Here is a 13,917-nt window from a genome sequence, read left to right on the forward strand (position 1 = left end):
TAACAGTCTTTTTCTTCTACAGTTGTGGATGGTTATACATTAATGTTCAAATTTACCTTTGCACACCCAACCAATGAGATGTAGTTATTATAGCTGTAGTTTATGAAGGAAATTTCTGTATAAAAAACTATAGGAAAAGCATGTATATTATAATATCTATATATAATTATATATTTTGTTTACATAAAAGTATGCAATTACAGACCCAACTAACATGAATGCATTTCACTAATTTTCAGCCAACCTTCCCAGTCTTGGGAAGTGCCTTTTTTAAAACCAGATATTTGTCCCAAAGACAAAATTCAATTTTGCTTTTAAATCTAAATTGACTCAAACAAACAAGCTTTGAAATAGGGTCTCACTGTGTAGTCCTGGCTGGCCTTAAACTCATGCTGGGATTAAAGGCATGCACCACCTTGCCCAGCCTCTGTATGTTTAAAATAATAGGAAAATGATAACCAAGAATGGTTATCTGAATTTTAAGGTGGTCATTGAGGTAAGGACCTTAGTGAAATACTCTGATAATTCTATTTCTTTTTTTTCTTTTTTCTTTTTTTGGTTTTTCGAGACAGGGTTTCTCTGTGTAGCTTTGCGCCTTTCCTGGAACTCACTTGGTAGACCAGGCTGGCCTCGAACTCACAGAGATCCGCATGGCTCTGCCTCCCGAGTGCTGGGATTAAAGGCGTGCGCCACCACCGCCCGGCTAATTCTATTTCTTACCTTTATTTATATGAGAAGAATATAAGTGGATACATTTAGAAATGAAAGAACACGTGGGAACTGTGTTGATGCACATTTTGCCTTAAGAAGCAGCAGTGGGGGTTGGGGATTTAGCTCATTGGTAGAGCGCTTGCCTAGCAAGCGCAAGGCCCTGGGTTCGGTCCTCAGCTCTGGAAAAAAAAAAAAAAAAAAAAGAAGCAGCAGTGTCCAGGGAGAAGCTGGCCTCATCAGTCAGCATGAGCTGGCCCTCATTGGTCAGCGTGAGCTGTGCATCTGTCTCAGCCATCATGGGGTATAGTTTGAGCAAAGAAACCCCCGAAGGACTCCCAGCTACTTTCAAGAGTAACACATTGTCAGTTCAGCAACTGATTAAGGGTTATGGGGGGTATTTTCTTCAAGTCCTAAATTTTAGTTGCACTTTTCACTTTTTCAAAAATTAAAATTTTATTGTTCATATGTTGAAATTTTAAAACAAATTAACAAATAACTTTTTCTTTCTTTCTTTCTTTCTTTCTTTCTTTTTTTTTTTTTTTTTTTTGGTTTTTGGAGACAGGGTTTCTCTGTGTAGTTTTGTTGTCTGTCCTGGAACTCGCTTTGTAGACCAGGCTGGCCTCGAAGTCACAGAGATCAGCCTGCCTCTGCCTCCTGAATTCTGAGATTAAAGGCGTGCGCCACCTGCCAGGCAGTCAGTCTGACTCTTGCTCGAACCTTTATTAAGATGAAGCACTAATTCCTTGATCGTATCAACAGTTCATTCTCTCTTTAGGATAACAAAACTCTTAATGGAGCTAGATGGGCCAGAATGGCGGGAGAATCTGCCACCCGTCCCAGTTGTACCCATGTCTGACCCACTGCGAGTTTGGCATCCTGCTGCAGAGAGCCCAGACCAAGAGCCACCTCCCAGTGGCTGCCCGCCCGGCATCACAGGTAGGGAGGACTACCCGTGTTTCCTCCAAAGGCATCTTGAGCTACACGTGTGTTCTGGGGTAAAGCAGAGGGGGCGGAGCCTGAACTGAGTTATTACTGTCTGTAACTCCAGTTCCAGGGATCTGACACCCTCCCGCAGACAAGCATGAAGGCAAAACACAAATGCACACAAAACAAATGAATATTTTTAAAAACAGACTTGCCTGTAGGTAAATCTGCAGTGCTTTTAAAAATAAAAAATGATTGATTCAGGGCCGGCGAGGTGCTTGGTGTGTAAACAGCCAACCTGAAGGCCTGAGTTCAGTCTGCGGAGTTCGTGGTGGAGGGGGAGCAGACTGCCCAAAACTGCCTCGGAACTCCGTGTGCGTGCTGTGGCACAAGTCACACGCACACATCACACATACAAATAAAAAATTCTCAACTGATAATACGCTAATATGTAGTAGGGAAACTTGGATGCTGGGTAAACACCACATCAGGCTTTAAAAGTTTGACATTATTCATCAAATATTTATTGAATCTTTTGTTTTTAAAGATTTATTTATTTTATGTGTGTGTTGGCCTGCATGTACATATGTGTACCACATATGTGCCTGGGACCTGCAGAGGTCAGAAGAGGACGTTGAATCCCCGGAAACTGGAGTTACAAATGGTTGTGAGCCACCACATGGGTGCTAGGAACTGAACTCAGGTCCTATGCAAGACAGCAAGTGCTCTTAACCACTGAACCATCTCTCCAGTCCCAGCTTTTAAGAACTGTGTGTATGTGTGAGTATGTGTCTGTGAGTACAGGTGCTCACAGAGGTCTAAAACATCTGGCATGGTGCTGGGACTCGAACCCAGTCCTCTACTAGTGCAGTAAGTGCCTTAATCACTGAGCCACTGCTCTAGCCCCAGCTTTGTGGGTTTTTCTTTCTTTTTTTTTTTCACATAGTCCAGACTGACCTCTAATATGGTAGGGAGCCATGGATAACCCTGTGTGCTGAGCCTCCCAGACTGACCTCTAATATGACAGGGAGCCACGGATAACCCTGTGTGCTGAGCCCCCAGACTGACCTCTAATATGACAGGGAGCCATGGATAACCCTGTGCGCTGAGCCCCCGCCTTCACCATCCAGGCGCTGGGATTGCAGGCGTGCACCACTCTGCCGGTTCACTTATGGTGTGTGGAGCCATTTCATAGACTTATTCTGCCATAATTCCAGCTTAATGAAATGTCTTAAGTACTGTTACCTAAGTGCTTTGCAATTACAGGACACTGTGGGGCTTGTGACTTCATGGAAGTAGTCATGTCTGAGACTGCCTCACGCCGTCTAGTTACCGGTGTCCTGGTGTGTGGCTTGATTCTCTCCATCTCTCACACAGTCCTTGCTCCTGGCAGTGTCTCCAGAATTCCAATGGAGAGAAGAAAACATGCCAACATGTGTAACACATTGCTTGCATTTTATTCTCTAATTTGAAAGTAACAGTGTCATAATTATTCATTTATTCAGCAGCTTCTCCTCTTTAATTTTTTTATTCTGTATAGCTAGCTCCTCACGGTATGCAAGCACGTAACTTTGCAATGGAGGGTTTACTGATAACCGTTCTTAAGAGTTTATAGATGTCTTACAGGAATGTTTTCTCTATATGTTTATTTTATTGATCCTATAGATGAAAAAATGTTTCAAGTCCTTAAAGAAGAAGGAAATCAACTTGTAAAGGACAAAAACTATAAAGATGCCATTAGTAAATACAGCGAATGCTTAAAAATTAACAGCAAGGAGTGTGCCATATATACAAACAGGTAAGTTCTTTGTGGTATTCTGCAGGTCTTCTGGGAATAGCATTTATTATTTTAAAATAACTTTTGATATTAGCGTAATAAAATTCATTACTTGCCAGTTCTATGTAGTGCTTCTAGGTATCTGTACACGTTGTCTTGGGTGTTTCTGAAAGAGCTGGGCTATAAGCGGTGGAGAGGGTTGGGAATGATGAAGGTCTGATGCACTCTGGCCCTGCACTGTCTGTCTGGCCAGGCCGCACCAAGCTGGGCCAAAGCCCTGTCCAGGGTGGGAGCTGGGACATGGGGGGAGAGGTAGCCAGTGGCCTTCAGAATCTATCTTATGGAGCCATGCCCTTGTCTTCTGAAGTGCCGAAGGAAGGGTAAGCCTTTTTTACAGTGTGTAGTAGGATGGGCAGGTTGTTCTAGAACCATCTTTACCACTGAGACACTTCAGGGATTTGATGGGAGTAGGGAGGGTATAGTAACCGGAAGAATAAAGGATCAGTTTTAAACATTGTTCTAGCTATTTCATACAATTTAAAAACATTTTGAGAATTTCTTATGTGAGTACTGTATTTACATCATTTCCGCCCCTCCCCCCAAAGTCTTTTTTTTTTTTAATGTTTGTGTGTTTTGCCTGTATAGATGTCTGTGTACCATGTGCATGAGTGGTGGTACCTGTAGAGCTCAGAAGAGGGTCCTTGATCCCATGGAACTAGAGTTGGAAATGGCTGTAAGCCACCATGTGGATGCCGGCACCAGACCAGATGCCCTGCAAGAGCAACATGTGCTCCTAACTGCTGAGGCAGTTCTCCAGCCCCTCAGATAAAATTCTTGACTAGCCTTTACGGTGGCTTTGTGCACATTTCCCTCTGTGGCCACTGCTGGCCAGACACATTGTCACTAAATCCAACAGACAGTTTCTGCCCCTCTCCTTCGGCCTTTGCAGAGTGGGCAGGAATGTCTCTCTGGTTTCTTTGAAGACCCGTTTGCCCTTGGCTAGAGTGGCTCGGAGCTCATTGCCTGGTTCTCCTCTCTGCAGGCCTCCCACTGTCTGGTATCTTGCTGCTTGGAAGATCTGGATCCCTATTCTCTGCTTGTGCTCTAGACCAGCTCATCCAATTCTCACATCTGTCAGCACTCACCTCTTACCCTTGTGCCTCCCTGGCCTGTTTTCTGAACTTCCCTTTGAAGAAGCTGATCCCTTTGGCCTTTCCTTCTCAAGCAGGCAGTAATCTTGGGTGGGTCCACCTCTACTACTCTCCAGAGTGCCTGTCAATCCCCCTTAGCCCCGCCCCCACTGGTATCTCTGACAGGCTTGCAGCGCCCTCTGCAGCATCCCGGCCTTCTCTTCTTTCCTCTTGTGAGCGGATCACCATCTGTTACAGACATGCTTCTGCCAGGCTCAGGACAAAGGCCGTCGAACAGGGCCCTTTGGGATCTGGCCTGTGCTGTCTCCCAGGCCCACCCTCCATTCCAGCCACGCTTTTCCTAGATCACCCTGGGAAGGCTGTGCCCAAGCTGCGTCCTGGGCCTCCCTCCGCTCCTGTCCCTTTTCTCTGTCCCCTATGCCTAGTGCCTTGGCAAGGTCACTTCCCCTTCATACCACATGCCGGCCTCTGTTCTGGTGAACATATCTTCGGGAAGTCTCTCTGATTGCTCTTCTCGCTCTGTCCCACAAGACCTGCTGTGGGTCTCAGCTGTGTGCTCCAGAGCCCTTTACAGATTTTATTAAGATGCTCATTTTGTTCTCTTTCCCGCCTTGTTACATCCTCCTTTTGGGTCAGGGTATGTTTTGTTCACAGCGGCCTCCCAGTGATGTAATTTCAACCCCTGTGAGAGCACCATGGCTGACTTCAGGTGTTATGCACCAGTTGAAGCAAACTGTGGCTAAAACAGACTTAAGGAGCTGGTTTTGATCCTTACTAGCTACTCTTTCTTCTTTTTCAAAATACTATAGAATGCTGTTGTTGGTTTTTTTTACATTTTATCTTTTATTGTGTGTGTATGTGTGTGTCTGGATGTGTGTGGGTGTGTGCACATGAGTGCAGGGGTCAGAGCAGGTGTCAGATCCCCTGGAGCAGGAATATTAGGCAGTTATGAGCTACCCAGTATGGGTGCTGGGGATTGAACTCTGGTCCTCTGCAAGAGCAGCAAGTGCTTTTCAACACAGCCAACCTCCCCAGCCCCATGAGCTGTCCAAATGCACTGATCAGCTTCCTTTGCCTCCCCTTGCATTGTGCCAGAGCCCTCTGTTACTTGAAGCTGGGCCAGTTTGAAGAGGCAAAGCTGGACTGTGACCAGGCGCTTCAGATAGACGGAGCGAATGTGAAAGCCTGTTACAGACTAGCGCTCGCCCAGAAAGGACTCGAGGTGAGGGCATCTCTGTCTTTGTGTGTCAATTTCATCCTTGAACTGATGGAGTGGTTTCAGGAATGTAAATGTCAGGATTATGAATTCATAATAAGATTGAATCCTGGTGTACACTGACCTGCTCAGAAGCCTCGGAATAGACTTCCAGCTCTCACCCTTATCTCTAGTTTCTGAGTTCCTGTCCAGCTCAGCTTCAGTCCACAGGGAGTGTTTTGGCTGTAGTTTTTCAGCTCTACCTCCTAAGGCATCAGGGAATGTTCACTTTAAGGGAGATGGCTATTGCTGCTGTGTTGTTGTGTAAATATAGGAAACGTTCAAAGAAAAAATAGTATTAAAACAACAATAAAACTCAACCACTAGCAATGCCATTGGTTCCCAGCAAAGACTGTAGCTGGAAGTGAGGAGAGGAGCATCCTGATGGAGCACGGGCCACTCAGTGGAAGCTGGGAGAGATGTAGCCAAGATCTAGAAGTTTCCAGTGGCCTGGGCCCTGACTGCAGAGGACATTCTTCTCACAACACATTGTGAAGAAAGAAGGCTGTATATAAAATGCTTTTCCTTATGCAAACTCTTTTTCCCCCTCTATTTTTTAAAGACAGGGTGTCAAGTAGCCCAGGCTGGTCTCCCACTCTCTAGATGGCAGAGCCTGGCCCTGAAGTTTGTTTTCCTGTCTCCACCTCCCAGGTGCTGCTCTGCATAGAATTATGGGTCTCTGATTCTTCATGTGTAGGGAATAACATTACCAGGGACCTGTCTGCAGAATGCATTTCCTGAAATGGATGGAGAGAGAAACATTACCAGTCAGTGCAGAATACATTTCCTGAAATGTATTTTCTGGGGGAAGGGGACATAATTCAGACAGGGTTCACTCTAGTTCAGGGTAATCGAAACTCACTATATAACTCAGGCTAGCCTCAAGCTGGTGTTCCTCCTGCCTCAGCCTCCCAAATACTAGGAAGATAATTGGTCCATGATGGCTCCCACTGCATTCTTTTTTGTTTTGTTTTTGTTTTTTATTTTTCAAGACAGGGTTTCTCTCTATAGCCCTGGCTGTCCTGGAACTAGCTCTGTAGAGCAGGCTGGCCTGGAACTGAAGAGTTCACCTGCCTCTGCCTTCTGAGTGCTGGAATTAAAGGCATGCACCATCACTACCCAGCTCTCACTGGACTCTTAAATGCCCCCTATCCCCTATCCCCTATCCTCCTCCTCCTCCTCATTCTTCTTTTCTTTTCCACCTCCTCCTCTTCCTTCCTTCTTCTTCTCCCCGTGAATGTTGACATTTCTCCTTGATAGGACAGTCATCACCTGGGAATAGGAATCACCTAACACACCTCATTACCTCTTTCAGAACCCTCTCCAAATATGGCTACATTCTAATGTACTGTGAGTCAGAACCCAACTATGAACTGGGGGAGGGAGGAGTCAGACCATAACAGCAGGTGAGGATAATTCAAGGTTATTTGAAGGTGAAATTGGGAGGACAAAGCAGTATAAAGTGTCTGGGGCGAGGGGGGGGGGTGCCTCCTAGGCCTCTGAGGTGATAATGGAGAATAGCCAGGTTCAGAGCAGGGGGTTGTTTTGACCTAGTTGAGTATGAAAGTGCACTTTTAACTCCAAGTTTGTCACTGAATGGGAAATGTGGAGGTTTTATTGCATTGGATACCAAACAATAGCTATCGGTGAGCACCAGATCATCAGACCTCTGTAGATCCCTCCTCCTCTGTGAGCACTGGTCATCAGACCTCTGTAGATCCCTCCTCCCCTGTGAGCACTGGTCATCAGACCTCTGTAGATCCTCTGTGAGCATTGGTCATCAGACCTCTGTAGATCCCTCCTCCTCTGTGAGCACTGGTCATCAGACCTCTGTAGGTCCTCTGTGAGCATTGGTCATCAGACCTCTGTAGATCCTCTGTGAGCACTGGTCATCAGACCTCTGTAGATCCTCTGTGAGCATTGGTCATCAGACCTCTGTAGATCCTCTGTGAGCACTGGTCATCAGACCTCTGTAGATCCCTCCTCCCCTGTGAGCACTGGTCATCAGACCTCTGTAGATCCTCTGTGAGCATCAGACCTCTGTAGATCCTCTGTGAGCATTGGTCATCAGACCTCTGTAGATCCCTCCTCCTCTGTGAGCACTGGTCATCAGACCTCTGTAGATCCCTCCTCCTCTGTGAGCACTGGTCATCAGGTCTCTCTAACTCTTGCACCCTCTCAGTCTATATAGAACAGGCCTGTGCTTCCAGCAGCCAGGACTTCCAGCAGCTCTTGGGGGAGGGGTGGGGTGGGGTGGGGTGGGTGGGACGGGTGGGGTGGTGGCTGCTTCATACTGTGGCTGTTCAACCCCACCCCTGCCACCGCCTTGCTGGCTGGCAACATACTAATCTGTGAGCCCACATAAAGATTTCCTAGATGGTACGTGGCACCCGAAATTCAGGAGCCGCCTTCAACTCTGACTCAGCACTGAGCTCTGGGCCAATGGCTTTGAGCCAGTGACTCATGCACTCTGTAGGGCCACACCTGGAGCAGGTAGCTCTTGCTGGCCTCTCCTGCTGATTGAAGGTCAGAAGCTCTGTGTAAAAAGCACTGGAATTTTATACTTCCTTGGAGTGAATCTCAGCAATGTCTATGATGATGCAGACAGATGATATCCAGTTGGAGCAGCTCTCTCTCTCTTTGGATTATGCCCTCACAGCTTGTTTTTCCCGCTAGGTTCTAATCTATACATTATCACAGAAGGGCACTGAATGATGGGTCAGAAATCTCTCTCTCTCTCTCTCTCTCTCTCTCTCTCTCTCTGTCTCTGTGTACATGTCAGTGCACACATGTGAGGTCAGAGGGCAACCTCCATTGTCTTCAGCTTCTCCATGTTTGAAACAGGGTTTCTTATTCACCACTGTGCACAGCAGGCTACTGGACCGCAGGTATCTTCCTGTTGCCGCCCCCCCCACCCCACCCCCGCCCCTACCCCCTGTAGGAATGTTCTGGGGGACCTGAACTTACGTCCCCTGCTTTCCCTGGCGGTCAGCAACTTCTCTCCATTCTTGCCAGAGTCCACTCTTGGTGGCAGCGTGCTCTCCAGCGGCCCCTCCCCCCAGCTGCTTTCTGGGGGGCGGGGGGGGGGTCTCCGCTTCTCTGACAACTGTCACCTCAAGCCTTGCTTCCCTGTTTTGCAACAGGACAGCTCAGCGGTATTGCAAGCTGTTTCTTCTATTGTTTCCTCTGATAGGATCTCAGGTACCATAGGGACAAGTCCCAAGGCTTCCTGTCACCGCACTCCATCTCCTAACAGGGACAGCTCAGTGACTACTGTGCACCAGGTGGCCCTACATCCCGCCTCATCTGCTGTCCATCCTGCTGAGCTGCCCCTCACCTTGCTGCCTGCCTAGTCAAGGGCTTTCTGATCTCTCCCCACTCCTGCAACCAGACAGACGGATCTTCAGGCAGACTCTTGAATGGGTGAAAAGCCTGTGTGAGTGATGTCCGCTTCCTAGTCTAGGTTCCCAGATTCATTGTTCTCAGACCTTGACATTGGGCTGCCCTGGCTTATCACCCAGCTCTGGGCATGACTGCCACGGTCTTCTCAATGATTTTTGTTTATATCCGTTTCATCCCTTTTGAGATGGGGACAGTCATTTGTCGATGGGGCTAGGAGAGTAAATTACAGCTTGGCATGGTCTTGGTAAGTCTGTGACCGTCGCCGGCCCACACCTTGCCCTCTGGTTGTGTTCCTGGCCTCTCGCCTGTGGTCCCCATCTAGGACATCGTAATGTAAATGTCATGTCCATTCTCCCCTGGTTCTGTCGGAGCACTCCAAGGGTGGAACGTGGACATGTGTTAGAGTTCGCACCCCAGCTTTAGGGTTCGGTCTGAGACATGCCACTCTTCTCGAGTCATTGTGGGAGGAAGAAGGGACCAGTGTTACAGCTGGTCTCCCAGGAATACCATGCCACCGCTAATTCAGGAGACTCCATTCAGCCTCCAGTGCATGCTGCCACGATGCATCTCAAGTACTTAAGAGAGTGATGATTCTCCACCTCACAACTGGGCTTAATTAAACATGGTTCTGGGCTGTAGTTCTAGAACTCTGCTGAAATGGCACATTTTGTCTCTGCAAGTAGAGTCTCTTCTACCTCTCCAACTTACGTTGTGAGTCTAAAATGAGATTAAAATCCAATGCTGGCCAATTTCCAACTGGGAACTGTTGTGCCCTGGGCGCGAGACCCCTGAGAGACCACCAGAGACAGGAACTCACCGAAATGCAAAAGCAAGGTTATTGAAGCAGTTCAAGCCACGGCAGGGCCCTCGTCAAGCCATCCAACACAGTAGAGGCTGGAGGAGGTGCCCGCCCCTCTGCAAGCTCAGGTTTTAAAGGCAAAACCACAAGGTTACATCATTTAGGGGTGCTAGCACAGGTACAATTCTGATTGGCTCAAGTTTTAGGGGCTTTCCAGAATTCCTGGGTTATCTTACTTTGTAGTTTTGACCGGTTGTTTGTCAAACTTTATAGACTACCTCCGGCATTGGGGCATTCTGTGGTTAATCAATTGATACCAGATAGTCCTTCAAACATCCTGACTTTGTACTTTTGACCATCTCCGGCATTGGGGCATTCTATGGTTAATCAATTGCTACCAGATGGATCTTCAAACAGCCTAACTTTGTCCTGGGACCTATGTCAGCAGCTCTGAGAACTTTGAAACTCAGGCCTGTTTCAAGCTGGGGTGAGGGGCTTGCTTGAAATGGGGGTGCTTTGGTTCTTCAGGAACAACTTTGCAGGGTTTTATAGAATAAGATGATTAGAAAAGCTACACCCTGTGGTGCCCGTTATGGGTCCACTCACTCATTCATTCCTTGCTGCAGCCTTGAGAAAGCATTTTTTACTGGGAAGTTCATCATGCTTCGTTGCTCAGGGGCTTTTGGACTTCTGGGCTCGAACCATTCTCTGGCCTCCAGAGTAGCTAGGGCTAGGGCTGTGCACCATACCTCACTTGGGCTCTCAGGCCTCACTAGCAGGGACTGTGATGGTTAATATTTGTCATCAGTTTGATTAGATTTAGCATTACCATGTGTGCTAGCTGGTTTTGTGTGTCAACTTGACACAAGCTAGAGTCTTCAGAGAGGAAGCAGCCTCAGCTGAGGAAATGCCTCCTTGAGATCAAGCTCTAAGGCATTTTCTCAATTAGTGATCAATGGGGAAGGCCCAGCCCATGGTGGGTGGTGCCATCCCTGGGCTGCTGGTCCTGGGTTTTATGAGAAAGTAGCTGAGCAAGCCATGGAAGCAAGCCAGTGAGCAGCACCCTCCATGGCCTCTGCATCAGCTCCTGCCTCCAGGTTCCTGCCATGTTTGAGTTCCTGTCCTGACTTCCTTCAGTGATGAACAGCTATGCTGAAGTGTAAGCCTAATAAACCCTTTGCTCCCCGACTTGCTTTTTGGTCATGGTGTTTCATCCCAGCAATAGAAACCCCAGCTAAGACACCAGGGGAAACGTCTCTGGGTGTGTGAAGGAAATCTAGATTAGGGTAAGGAGGGAGGAGCCGCCCTAAATTTGGGTGGTAGCGTTTCATGGACTGCGTGTTTGGACTGAATGAGAAAGCAAGCTGAGCACAGACACTTGTCTCTCTGTGCTTCCTGAGTGTGGATGCACGTGACAGCTGTCCCTGCCCCCGTCACACCTTCCCTGGCATGACGACTGTGCCCTTGAACTGTGAGCCAAAATAAACCCTTCCGGCAACAAGAAAAGTTATTTGGGGGCTAATCAGTTCACCCATTTCTTTTATTCATTCAGCAGATGGGTGTCTACCGTGCTTAGAACAGAAGGTTATTACGACACAGAATGGGCCCTGGCTGGCTAACTGTCCTTTCCACCACAGTGGAGGTTTGCTGTAGTACAGTGTGTCCATCTGTCTCACAGCGGACTCATCCACACCCACTGTGTGAAAGTCACTGACGGAAGCCGTTGTACACACTGTCATCCAGGCTAGCCCAAGAGCCTTGACTCATGCAAACCATCCTGCCATCACATTTTTCAGAATTGCCAGGAAAGCTTAGCTGACCCCAGTCAGCACCCAGACATGGGTGAGGCAAAGATGGAGCTGCAAGAGGCAACCAGGCACCTTGATGTGAAGGACGGCGCAGCGCCTCCCAGCAAAGGGAGGGAGAGGAAGAGAATCGAAGTCCAAGAGGTATTTGTATTTCAGACTCTGAAAGCACTCTGCTGAGATCTGATATGGATCCCAAGCCAAGGTTATCGTCCTGTGAGTTCTACAGAATCTTTTCCTTTTCTGATTGTCAATGAAAATTTGAGCCAGTTGTGAAGACAGAATTTGCCTTTTGATATACAGTTAGCCACCATGTTTCTCAGCATGGGCCGTGGATAGTGGGAGTCTGTATGTCAGGGAAGTTCTTGTTTTAACTGTTACCTCTGCCGGATTGTGCCCTGGGAGCCCGAGGCCGTAGGCTTCTCCTGGGGTAGACATGGAGATGACGGGCGCCTCCTCAGCCATGCAAACCACTCCTGGTGGGGACGTTCCCAAGCTGATGTACTGCTGTTGTTTTGTTTTGGTCGCTCTGTAGACCAGGCTGGCCTTGAACTCAGATCTGCCTGCCTCTGAGTGCTGGGATCAAAGGTGTGCACAATCACTCCTGGCCCATCTTTCTCTCTCTCTCTTTTTAACTCTTCAATAGTATGGCTTCTCCAAGAGAGCCCTGGCATCATTTCTACCTCTGTGACTCCTAGAAAGCCACATTATTTGCTTTGCCATTAATGAAGAATGGCAGGACATAAACTCCTGTACATCCATAAATGCTAATATCTATTTGTGGTCTGACATTTCTAATAAGAGGCACCAAGTGAGGATCTATGACTTTTTCCCCTTTCTTGCTTAAGCAAGAAAAAACTTTTAAGAGAAATGAAAAATGTAGGCTCACTTCACTAAATATAAGGAAATGAAAATGAATGTAAAATTAATCATAAAAATAAAAAACCAATAGAAGCCTTCAGTTTGTTTTTAGTGTAGAACAGAGTTTTTAAACTTCTAAGAATATTTTTATACCCTAACTTCTTCTTAAAGAAATTATGTATCTTATAATGTATTAATTTTTTTTTTATTTTTAGCCTTGTGGTAGTGGCTCACACCTTTAATCCCAGCACTCGGGAGACAGAAGCAAGTAGATCTCTGAGTTTGAGGCCAGCCTGGTCTACACAGTGAGTTCCAGGACAGCCTGGTCTACACAGTGAGTTCCAGGACAGCCAGGGCTACAGAGAAACACTGTCTCAAAAAAAAAAAATCTGAAAATAAAGAAAAACTTATTTTCACTTAGAACTTGACTACTGAAATGTTGTACGTGGTCTCAGTTCACAGTAACTTGTGATTGTGCGGCTGGTATTCAGTGTCATGACTTGGTATCATTTTCTATTGTGAAGGTTAATGAAAGCAGTGATGAGGAGTGTGAGAGACCTGCAGAGGCCCCTGCCGCCTCCCTGCCCGCCAAGGAGGGAGCTGGAGCTGGAGTGTCTGTAGAACGCTCTGGAAAACTTGAGGTCTCCAAGCCCAGGAACGCCTATGAGTTCGGACAGGTCCTAAACACTATCTGCACGGAGAAAGACGCAGAGGCCTGTGCGCACCTTTTGGCCGTCACTGCACCCAGAGATCTGCCGGGGTTGCTAAGTAACAAACTGGAAGGGGACATGTTGCTCCTCCTCCTTCAGTCACTCAAGAGTCACCTTGTGGCTGAGGACCCCTCGCTGGTGTATGAGCATCTCCTGTATCTGAGCCGAGCAGAGAGGTTTGAGGTAAGCAGCAGCTCGCCTGGGACGAGCCCTGGGCTTCGGGCTCTGTAGCTTTGAAAGTGTTGCTTGGGCTCACAAGACTGTCCCCTTTTCCAGATGACCCTGACACTAATTAACAAAGGCCAAAAGGAGCAGATGGCGCAGCTGCTTGACAGCCTGTCACAGGCCCGGGCCGAGCGTTTCTCTGCCGAGGATGTGCAGGCCCTAAGAAGGCAGTACTTGCTTTAAGGTGGGGATGCTGACTTCCCGACACTCCGAGCCAGCATGGCGGCAGAGTCCCACGGGTAAAGCTACACCCAGAAGGACCCTGTTGGACTGTTGGACATTGTACTTATTTTTATA

General features: G+C 47.5%; 1 protein-coding gene across 2 annotated transcripts in view; it reads left to right on the plus strand.

Moving 5' to 3' along the window:
• Positions 1-13,818, plus strand: part of Spag1 (sperm associated antigen 1) — a 63,396-nt gene extending 49,578 nt beyond the window's left edge. Inside the window, exons 14-19 of one of the 2 annotated variants that reach the window (XM_052747620.1) lie at positions 1,487-1,647; positions 3,301-3,433; positions 5,659-5,785; positions 11,816-11,968; positions 13,210-13,578; positions 13,672-13,818. In XM_052747620.1, coding sequence (XP_052603580.1) covers positions 1,487-1,647; positions 3,301-3,433; positions 5,659-5,785; positions 11,816-11,968; positions 13,210-13,578; positions 13,672-13,803 — 1,075 coding nt within the window. In that variant the 3' untranslated portion in view covers positions 13,804-13,818. Of the gene's footprint in view, positions 1-1,486; positions 1,648-3,300; positions 3,434-5,658; positions 5,786-11,815; positions 12,041-13,209; positions 13,579-13,671 lie in introns of those variants that run through there. The other variant, XM_052747621.1, reaches the window with a different exon arrangement.
• Positions 13,819-13,917: the final 99 nt, after the last annotated feature.

This window comes from Peromyscus californicus, unplaced genomic scaffold (assembly GCF_007827085.1).
Source record: "Peromyscus californicus insignis strain IS unplaced genomic scaffold, ASM782708v3 Scaffold_20__1_contigs__length_68692818, whole genome shotgun sequence".
Lineage (NCBI taxonomy): Eukaryota > Metazoa > Chordata > Mammalia > Rodentia > Cricetidae > Peromyscus > Peromyscus californicus.